This window comes from Sitodiplosis mosellana, unplaced genomic scaffold (genome assembly GCF_009176505.1).
Source record: "Sitodiplosis mosellana isolate CC-2019 unplaced genomic scaffold, AAFC_SMos_1.0 Smas_scaffold_5, whole genome shotgun sequence".
NCBI classification, from domain to species: domain Eukaryota; kingdom Metazoa; phylum Arthropoda; class Insecta; order Diptera; family Cecidomyiidae; genus Sitodiplosis; species Sitodiplosis mosellana.
Genome location: NW_022595248.1, coordinates 1,192,749 through 1,203,794, shown reverse-complemented (window position 1 = coordinate 1,203,794; position 11,046 = coordinate 1,192,749). Strand labels below are relative to the sequence as shown.

General features: G+C 37.3%; 2 protein-coding genes across 4 annotated transcripts in view; both read right to left on the bottom strand.

Moving 5' to 3' along the window:
• Positions 1-11,046, bottom strand: part of LOC129566934 (uncharacterized) — a 175,728-nt gene that overhangs the window by 59,206 nt on the left and 105,476 nt on the right. The window contains exon 1 of one of the 3 annotated variants that reach the window (XM_055443335.1): positions 9,713-9,723. The exons of the other annotated variants lie outside the window; for them this stretch is intronic. The gene's annotated coding sequence lies outside the window, so the exon portion shown is untranslated. Of the gene's footprint in view, positions 1-9,712; positions 9,724-11,046 lie in introns of those variants that run through there. 3 annotated transcript variants of the gene reach the window in all.
• LOC129566926 (lachesin) overlaps positions 1-11,046 on the bottom strand; it is a 41,109-nt gene that overhangs the window by 4,662 nt on the left and 25,401 nt on the right. Inside the window, exons 4-11 of the mRNA XM_055443321.1 lie at positions 8,214-8,359; positions 8,096-8,118; positions 7,968-8,006; positions 7,716-7,819; positions 7,487-7,538; positions 6,803-6,873; positions 6,613-6,670; positions 4,828-4,965 (exon numbers count right to left, since the gene is read on the bottom strand). Of these exons, the coding sequence (XP_055299296.1) occupies positions 4,828-4,965; positions 6,613-6,670; positions 6,803-6,873; positions 7,487-7,538; positions 7,716-7,819; positions 7,968-8,006; positions 8,096-8,118; positions 8,214-8,359 (631 nt within the window). The remainder of the gene's footprint in view (positions 1-4,827; positions 4,966-6,612; positions 6,671-6,802; positions 6,874-7,486; positions 7,539-7,715; positions 7,820-7,967; positions 8,007-8,095; positions 8,119-8,213; positions 8,360-11,046) is intronic.

The following is an 11,046-nucleotide window of genomic DNA, read 5'->3' as shown; positions in this document are numbered from 1 at the left end:
TCTCTCTCTCTCTCTCTCTCTCTCTCTCTCTCTCTCTCTCTCTCTCTATCTCTATCTCTTTTTTTGCCCGCCTTCGAGTAGCTATTTAGAGATATCGTTTTTCTTTATCGTTGCAAATCCAAACGGCTTTACATCGACACAACAACAACCGAACAAATGTCTTCGTTCTCCGTGTGTTCGACGCGCAAATGCGTTTTATTTACTCACCGAATAACGAATCGCTTGAAATATTTTATGTTATTTATCATTCAATGATGGAAAGGTAGATTTGTTACGTTTATCTTCTTTTACTTCGTCTCTTTGCTTTGCTTCGCATTTTTCTCGCAGCCAAAGTGTGTTGCAAAGCGGTCGAGGCCGAGTAGAGTACAACACGGATTCGGTTGTGAAAATTGAGACACAAAGTTAACCAGATACAAAGAGGATATGCTTTTGAAGCCGTATACACGTCTCTAAATTGACTGAAGCATCGAAAAATGTTTCAGTTTGTTCGTAAAATCACATCTCACCCTGGAACACTATCTAATTCAATTGTTCGCTGTGCTTTTTTTTTCGTCGAATTTTCGTAACTTTTTCATCTTTTATCTTGATTTTTCGTACCAAACCAAACAAAAATTGGCCACTCAAACCCACAACAAAAAATGACGACGATAATGTTTTCGTGGAAGTTTGGGGAAACAGTTTTTTTTTTCATCCTCCGACAATAAATGCCCTTAGTGATTTTGTGGCCGAAACGTCAATGATTGAAAAGTAAATAGACGAACGGTTTTCCATCGAAAACGAGATAAAATGTTTCAAGCCTTTTTTCGGTTGTTGCCGCAACTTGATTGAAATCTCGGAAACAAATTTGATTTTATCGATATTGGCGGATTTCCGTTCGAGACAATGAACCACATCATTTTTGATACTAATTTGAACCTTATTATAGGTTAAATAGATAAAAAACAAAAGGTCTTCTTTAGTGTTGTGCTGTTGTTGTTGCGTACGTGCGATGCACACGCCTCTTCGTGCACCGGAACAATTTTATTAGGAGAATCAATAGCCGCTATCATAGATACACCACTTTTCATCTTTAGTGGCCCATTGAAGATGAGAGTGTTTTTGTTGGGCGGGCATACGGTCGGGCAGGCTCGACATAAAACGGAACGAGAGCGAGTGTAATTGAGAAAAGGGCAACAGGAAAGTAAGACTAAGAGCGGGCATTTATTTAAGTGATTTGCCATAATCGATATTGTGTGTCGAATTTATTCGACATCCAATAAATTGAATAGCAAACTGCCCAGTTTGCCCATGCAATGCTTCAAAACGTTTATGGACACATCATTATTGTATCGATTTAGTGTTTGCAACAAAACGTAGATAAATTCGAAATACCAAAACGGGCAGACAGTAAATCAGTGTAGAAGGCATGACTCTCTTCTGTTGACCGAAAACAATGGATCGATATCAAGATTGGATAAACAAGTAATGTATGCTCATTGGCTCGATGTGTATGTGTTTTATCGGGATATTTATCAAAATGTTTTGGTCAAGTTGGACAACGGAAAATCTTAACGCATTTAATTTAATGCATATTCAACGAGCAGCTACACTTCACTCGATGAGGTAACAAACTATTAAAATATTGTAGTTGATGTGTGCTGGGCTGCTGGTGTATATATTGCTAACCGAAAAACCGGGCTCTATCGTTAAAGTAATTTCAAAGAATTTAAAAAGTTTTAATTTAATTTGAAAAGTGCTTGAATTTTGGATGAGGCTCGTGGCATTGGGTTTTACTCTTGATATATATAATTCATCACATGATAACATCGTTTTGTGAAGTGAAAATCGAGAAACTTTAGACAAGCCAAGTGATAGGTAAATGGAGGGAGAGAGCGAGGGAAAGCAAGAGTGAGGAGGGTAAATGCAAACACATGTTAAACAAGTGGAAAAACCAACAGCTCATTGAATCCATTTGGCTTCGAAAAACGTTGGCCTCAGTGAGTTTATGAGCGCCTACTCCGTAAGGAGCATCGTGTGTTTGTGTTAGTTAATGGCTAGATCGTTTGTTCTCTTGCGGATAACTCTAGGTAAATATCACAAGGTCTGACTGCGCTCCGTTGTTGTACTATATGATTTTCGACATCGACAAATGCCAAAGCAATTGGAAAATTTATTGGGCCCAACCATCGTCACATACACACACATATATATATATTTGAATATTAAACATAGAAATTGGTCGAAACAAATTACAAAGTAATTATCAGCATGTTTATTATTTGGTCAACATGAACCATTTAAAGCACATTTCGTGTATTTACAATTTAACACGAATGCCGAACAAGCCAATGATATGATAATAATTGACATTGTTCACATGAAACGAATAATTCGGAAACTTAATCGAAATTAACAATGGATATTGGCTGTTCACTGGCATTCAGCTTAAAAATCTATATTTGGTAGTTTTGGTAAAGCATTTATTGATGAAACATTGTAATTAGAATGAAATGCGGCTTTGGATGAACGACCATGCCAATGAACACATCCCGAAATGATGAAAAATCAAGTGAATATTTCATAATGGAAAGAGTTTGGCGAGAGTGAGAGCAGGGAAAAAGATAGAGTTTTCATTCAATGTTAATTTAGTAGTTTCACCCAAGGGAACTTAATGGAATGATTTATAATGTGCCAAATCCCTAATTAGTTGTTATATTAATTGCTAATCTGTGTCGAATGATCGATCGATTCGCTTCGCTTTACAATGCGGCCACACAAGAGAAGTTTAACATAAACTTTTGTCTCCCGCTACAGTAAATAGCTCATTAATTTTGATTTTCAATCGAGCATCGCTTGATCCCGATGCGATGGAATAGTTTTCGAACTATTGAAATTTGACCGATGTTTGTGCACAACAATGCAGTTGATTTACTCAAGACTCAAGCATTTCGATAAATTAGCCAAATGAAAATTGTCAAGAGTGTTTTCCAGCGTTCAAGGGTCATATATATGCACTTTAGTTATCGTTGATGTGCATCTCTGATGAAATGGCAGAATTGCAATGAAAGCAGTCGGAAAATAGCTAACATAAAAAGCATGTTGTGGCTCGCGCATTTCACCATTATTAATGGCAAGCCCATTGCACAAAAACAATGCAATCGCTATGTGATGATGAATGATTCAGTGAACGGCGGTCACATTCTTTCGCCTATGGAAATATGACTTTGCCAATAAATTCGGTATGAGAGTCATTTTGATAAACGAGTATCTCCGACCTACCCTTTCGGTGTTCTTCCCCTCGTTTTCTCCCTCTCTCTCCCGAGCACACATACTCCCACTCCACTTAATCAACTTGCCATAAATAAAACTCCCTGGCTCTAGCATCGAACTAAATACTTGAAAATTCGCAAATGCAAATATCACTCAACATCTAATCGAATGTTTTTGCTCTTTAGTCCCAATAAAATGGCATTTAATGAACCAAACTTTTCGAAATTATGCATATATATGAATGAGTGTGTGTGTCGAAACTGGCATTTGCATATGTCTTTGCAAACGCTAAAACTTTCAATATGTGCTTCAACTGAGTTGTGTGTATGTGCTACGGCGATAAAATTTAAGTGCCATCCATCTAGTTGTGGCGGTGCTGCTGCTACTGCTGGTACTGCCTGGTGTGTTCAAACTATTACCGAGTTCTAACTTCGAGTATGTTGATACATCATCAGTTTATGACTGTTATTATTTGTTTGCTACCAATTTTCGTATAATATACGCTAATAATCCCGAGTCATACGGGAAATTTAAATGCAAATAGCCGAGTTTCATACTGTATGTTATCACGTTATCAAATAAAGTGTGATTCAAGCGCGATGGAACGTCAATCGATTCGAATGTCGAGTACAAGGCTTTGCCCTCACGCTCTCACTCCCTCTATTTCTCGCTCTCGCTCTCGTTCTCGCTTTCATGCCCCGAGTGGCAATCGAATGTGATTATTTTGGTGCAGAGCTCTTGTTCTCTATCTCTCGCTCGCTCCTGCTCACCGGTGCATCTGGGCTCTTGTGTCGCAAACACAAACACACTTGAGCTCAATGACTCCGTGCAAACACGGAATATTTCCGATACTTTTCGCAATTGTTATTCCACTTGAACGATACACAATAATTCCACATTCAAATGAATGCATGTCTCCTGCTGCCGCAATAAATAACAAAAGAACGATCGAAATAGGAAAAAAAATAATCCCGATCGAACGAAATACGACATTGATAGAAATGTGTGAACGTATTCAAAATTCGAATGAATAACGTAAGTTGCCTTGTGACAGGTTTGGTTTCGGCAATTTTCGTGTCTTAAAACAATTACACTGTTCAATTATTTTAAATTCCATCGACAAACGGCAAAATATATGCGGCTGCCGAAAGATTTATGATGTCAACCCAATAAATATAGGTGAAAGCTTCTCATTTTAGACATAAATGAATGATTTATGTGCTTCAATAAATTGACATGCACTTTGCATTTCGATGTACAGCGTCAAGATTTCAGGAAGTCGTTTAGTAAATGTTAAGTATTCATGGTCGACATTTTGAACGGCAATGAGTTCAATCTTATTGACTGACATATAGACATGCAACTGACACATGTGAACCGAAAAAAAGAATCGCACTATTTCAACGGCCGTGTTTTCCAAAATGGAGAGGCTGGACAGTTAACACCCAATCGCATATAAATGAAGTTAAGCTTAAAGTCAAAGATCATAGCCCTGCATAATGTAACAAACGAACGAGATAAAGGGAAACGAAAGAAATAACCGCTAACATCAAAATGTAATTCGGAATTTCTACTCACCGGATATTATCATATCACCTTTCTCAGTGGTCCAGTAATTAATCGATGCTGGGTATGCCTCTGTCTGACATTCCAATGTAACATCCTGCCCCTGATATGCTGCCTCTAATTGATTTGGAATAGATAACATTGGCGGAACTGGTGTATACATGGAACCAATGGCAGCAACATTGACGACGACGATGAGAACGATAACGATGACGACGGCGACGGTGACGGTGACATGGGAGAACGAGAATTTTATTAGCACAAAGAAAATATGGGATTTTTATTTTTCGAATTGAAAATGTTCAAACATTGTGTATATGGTGGAGGTTACGTGTCTGTTGTGTGTGATTGTGTGTGTGTGTGTTTTTAGTCGAACAAAACCGATATGTTCGAGCTCATGAATATTTGCCGAATGGAAAATATCGAATATGCATAAAATATGGCATGAAGTTAGTATTGTAAAACCGCATTCAAAATATAGTGTGTGGCGAGAGGGGCAGAGAGAGAGAGAGAGAAAGAGGAAGAGAGGATGACCGTGTACAGAATGAAAATAAACTAGTAAATAGCGTCACTATGCCATAGCAATGTCAATTGATAAGCCATGAAAACTTCGGTTCATGCATCCACGCACGCAAATCGAGTTGACATGAAAATTCGGGATTTTATGGCGAATGCAATATTTTGTCTGAAGTGTGGACCAATGTGTAGCGTATCAGGTGAGTGTATACATTAAAGGTAAGCATAATCATGGACGTGATCGTTTACAATTGTACGCGCGCGGCAACCAGATTCACATTCCGTCCAAATTATGTGTGCAACATGATGCGCTGTAAGAATCAACGGGCTGCAATGAAAGTTACAGTGAATCGAGTGTGTGTGTGTGTGTGTGTGTGTGTGTGTTTGTGCATCTATTCAGCGCTTTTGGTCTTTTGATTTCCTGATTCGTGGCCATATTGACTATTTCACTGTCTCTTTCTCGCTCTCCACATCGCCAACTTCTCTTTCTCTCTCTTCTCCTCTCTGTCTCTCTACCGCTCTCCGTTATTTCGCCCACACTTTTTACCATTCGTGTCGGGTTTCACTGTAACTCAAATTCAGCTTTTATTCAAAATCATACTCTCGATAAAGTGCATGCAATTGTATGTGTGTGTATGCACATGCACAAATTCAGGGCACAAGTGTTCATTGTTAATGTTCGTTAGTGCATCAAAAATCCATCGACAACGATGGCAAGGAAGAAAGCTCACATTGTTATGGTAAAGCGTAACACAGCACTCGGGTAACACACGTGTGCATATTATCAAAATCAACGGGATTTTTTTCTTCTATTTTTACTTCAAATCCTTTTCTCTACCTGATGCACGTTGCCGAATCACTGTCCAACCGTCATTTTCATTCATATTCATATTGACGACGACAACGACGATGACGATTCAGTGTGCAAGTATGCTTGTTTTCGGCTTGGATTGCATTGTGTATTTGTGCATCGCATTTTTTGAGCAAATTCATGTTGGTGATTCTCATTTTTCACGGTGTACAATTTGTATTGTGCATTTGGAACATTTAAATTTAACAACAAAACTGAAAATAACAAAAGAACGAGAGAGAACACACACACACAAAACATACATGCAGAAAACACTGTCAATGCGACAAGTGAACTACAAACGAAATGTAAAATTTAAATGCAAACGGGAAAAACGATAGGTACGTTGGCAATTGAAAATGTATGAATTGCTATGTAAACTAAGATAAGTGTGCATGGAGTTGGTTCGGGATGATATGTGTATAACTTACATTGTACGCGTAATAGTACTCGTTTGCTGATTGAGGGAGGCACTCCATTCGATGCGACCTTCGTATTGAGTAGAAAGAGACGAAAAATCCATAAAAAAATTCGGACAAAATTAAATCCATTTCCATTGACGAATTAATTCGGTTCATAAAACAATTGATTACCGAACAACAACAAAAATCGAATACTTACACAGAGATAGGGTGCCATATGCAATCGACTCACTTTTGTAATGGTCAACATTTCACCGTCAACTACATTCACTGCAAATGAAAAACCATCGTGATATTTTCCACATTATTAAAGTTTCAAGTATCAAATCCAAACAACAGTGACGATGACGACGACGAAAAAAGCGCTCCAACGAACATGAATTTCAATTGGAATGCAATCATCTATTGCATTCACCAGAGCGACACATACACTCACCAATTTATTGCATTTCATTGTGAATTCAATTCAAATGGAGCACACTCAATGCACCGGAGAATAAAACAGACGGTTTTTGGACGTTGCACAACAGCAAATGCACTCAAAAAGTCGATATATTAACAATTCAATCCGCCATAAACAGATTGAATGAGAAAACAATATTTACGCTCGAATTTTTGGCATTCTTTTCATTGGAGAGTGTCTGTGCAGGAGTAATTGACAGGTGGAATTAAGAGGAATTTGAATCCCAATAAATGTCCAAAAACGCATTCATGCCGGATATTTTTGCATTGTGAATTCATTTTCGTTCCTTTTCCACACATATGTGGTGCATTTGTAGAATAAACTCCGGTGCAAAAGCATTTCAATGGTTGAATTTCACGCCGTTTGGAATGCAATTCAGAGCAAGAGAGAGAAAGAGATTTTTGCCAGAGGTTTACATACCACTTTGACCAGCTATCGTCATTTCATCACCATCTTCCCGCCTCCACATTACCTGTTTTATTATGAAAAATGAATGAATTAAGCTTGAAATTTTATATTTTATGATATGATTAAATTAAACAAAATTCAGGCAATGGCATTGAGCCTTTTTCAACACAAAGCGCATATGTATTTATGAATGTAATGGAAGTAAATTCATGAATAATATATTTAAATTATTATTACATACATATGGTTCAGGGTAGCCTCTCGCTTTACAGACTAATGTGACGTTACTGCCCTCACGAACCACCATATCATTACTTGTCGATGATTCGACAATTATCGGCGGAACTGGAAAATGGAAATTGATTTTGATGAATTATTTCCGACTAATTTTGATGAATTCGATATTATTTTAAGCTATTAAACGCAGAATCTGTAAATTCATCAATTCTTATCAAAAAATGACAAAATTCAAATTAAAACCAAAATTACATACCGACTACTTGTAAATATCCCTTCTTCGACCGCATTGGATCTGAAAAATGCAACAACAAAAAACCGACACGTTGCAATCAAAAAAGTCATAAATCAAATAATTGATGACTCATGAGGTTAAAAGCTTACCCGTATTGATTTGACACATGTACCTGAAAATCATTTTGAAAGCATGTCACAAATAAATATGTCAATTTCGTTCAAAAATGTGCAATTCATCGAAAGTAATAAATGGAATGTTACATACCATCCTCGGTCATCTTCTTCCACATCTTTAATATGTAAATACCAAGACCTATGGTCGTTGTGAGTTAAGCTAATCCTATGATTTTGTGTGATTAAATTGTGATGAATAGATAGAATAGTCTGTGTGTCTACACGAACCCAAGCCACCTTCAGATTGTGTTGCAATGGAAAATAAATAAGTTATTATTAATCAGAGGGACATTGCAAATGGAAAATCTCTAAATATGGATGTAAAATGTGTGTATCTTATGTGTCGAGTGAATTGTCGAAAATCCGAATGACGTGGGCGCCATTGTTTAATTGCTAAATTGAAAAGACATTTGACATTTTAGTTATCAATTGAAAAACTGTCATTCACATAAAGGCATTGAGCATATGAATTCCGGCCGGAATTCCATTTCCAAATGGATTGATCGATACGTGCACAGAACACTGGACCAAACGAAAAATAGAGCGACAGCGAGAGAGAAAGAGAGAGAGAGAGAGACGCGTTCAAAAATTCAAACGCTGTTTCGACTGATCGTTTCGCGTTCATTTCGGCAATGCAATTTCCAAGCGTATAATGGATTTTTCGGTGACAGTATATTTTGTGATTGTGAACCATCCCATCGCTAATTCTATTTGTGAGCGGAATCAAGTTCTCATCATCAATATTCAATTTGATTTTGCTTATGCCTGCGTCTGTGCCAGTTTATATCAATCTCGCTCTCTCTCTTGCCTCCATGATTGAATGCTGACTTCGTGGCTGTAATATTGTTTCGATGGCATCAATTTTTGTGTGTGCGCCTGCGCACTGTGCAATTTACTTTTATTCAATGTATTTAATATTATATTTTCCATTGCCGCAGCCGGTGTTCCACAGCACTGCTATCGCAAGCAAAATTTTGAACCCGTTACCGAGTAAATCTAATATAATGGCGATTATGTTTTGAATAGGGTGTGAGTACAATGCAAAAAGCTTCCGGGAATCGTGCGCAAAATGAAATAAAATTCTAGAAAATGTTTTTGTGTACAATTCAAAAGTGAAATTCACAGTATCACCCTGTGCAAATGCGACCAAATATATCGGCACCAGCAATGGAAATCAATTTCATGTTAAATGCAATAAATGCGCGAAACATTTCACATTTTGTGTGAGTGAGTAGCGATGATTTTTTTTCTTCCTGATCACACCAATAAATCACCACTGACGTGAATTGTGCGGAGTGCTGGAGGAGTGAGCGTGACATTTTAAAATGGTTTGGATCACTGTTTACATTTTCTCCGTGCGATGCATTCGATTCCATTCGATGCTTTGATCGATATGCAGTTGCACGCCGCACAAAATTTCATTTCCTCTTAATGGAGCCCCGTGTAAATCTCATCTGAGATTACTGCATTTTTGCATCATGTGACGTTGTAACAAATAAATTTTCTGCCGATAGCGTTTATGGCACCCCTGATGTGGATGTTTTCATTTCATCTAAACATGAATTCACAGTTCGAGTCGTTGGAATTTTTTAACTTGAAATCGAATCAATTTCTTTTAATTTTGACATGAAATCATACTGCAGTCGGTGCTTTTTTTCCCCGTCTCCTTCGAACAATAACAATGGATAAACGATTTTCGTGTACTATTATTAGCGTTAACTCGGTATGTTTAGTGTTGAAAATGGTACTTCCGTCGTCACCTTCGGAATGCACTGTATTGGCCGCATTCTCTTGGGATCGAAGGATTCTTACTATAAATAGTTCTCTGCAGTTCAAGGTGGCAAATCTCCAAACCTGATAACTTGGGCGAACTTTCGAAAAAGAAAGCTACACGACAGAGCAAAAAAAAAACTGCTTCGGAAAAAGTGTTGATTTCGTGTCATTCGATAGTTTCTATTTTCTGTCGAAAACTGCATTTTTCATGCAATTCTTTATTTGCTTCAGCTCTCAGCACAGCGATAAACAGGGTTCACTTGAAATATCGCCCTTTTTTTTGCTTCGTGACAAAAGCATTTCTCGTGAGAGGTAAAGTTTATCCAATTACAATATTACCTGCTTATTCGATTTGTATGTGTGTGTGCATGCCACACGTGTGTATGTTTACTTCGAGTAGCGCATATTTTTGGCCATACCATTTTCTTATGATTATCTATTTATTTAATATGAATGCAATGATTGTGTATTTACAACTGAAAACCTCGGCAAATACATCTCTCTCGATTCGTGAAGTAATTTTGTTTGTACTTCCCATTTTCCAGTCCAATTTCACTGTGGACACTTCTTTGTTCAACCAGCCAATTTCCAAGCCAATTTCAGACAAAAGTAAACACAAGAAATGCTCCTCATATTTACACAATACCAATTTGTTAGTTTGCCACACATTCTTCGAAATGGGGATCGAAATCGTTTCCGTTTTTTTCTTCTTCTTAGTCTCTGCTCGAATTTTCCATTTATTCGGATGTCATTGTTGTTTACAACGAATTTGCCAATCATTTATTCATATTATTTGTTGATGCTTTTTTCACCCTTCATTCTCGCTCGGGCAACACACATATTTACTTGATATATCAACACATTTTTTTTTGTATATTTATGTGTTATTGTTTGTTTGACTCAAGCACAGGAGAAGAATGAGAAAAAGAGGATGAAGACAAAGATGAAGAAAAAAGGGAGTGGAACCCAAAAACCGGATAAACATGGAAGCTAAACGAAAAAATGCGGAAAATTTCGTTCGGATTGAATTTTATTCGAAAGCAACAAATTATGATTCAATATTGAATTCCACAGGCAAAAACCAGATGCTACAAGTTGTTTGATTGCAATTCAAAAGCATGAAAATGTGAACAAAAAAGCTGTTTATTCGA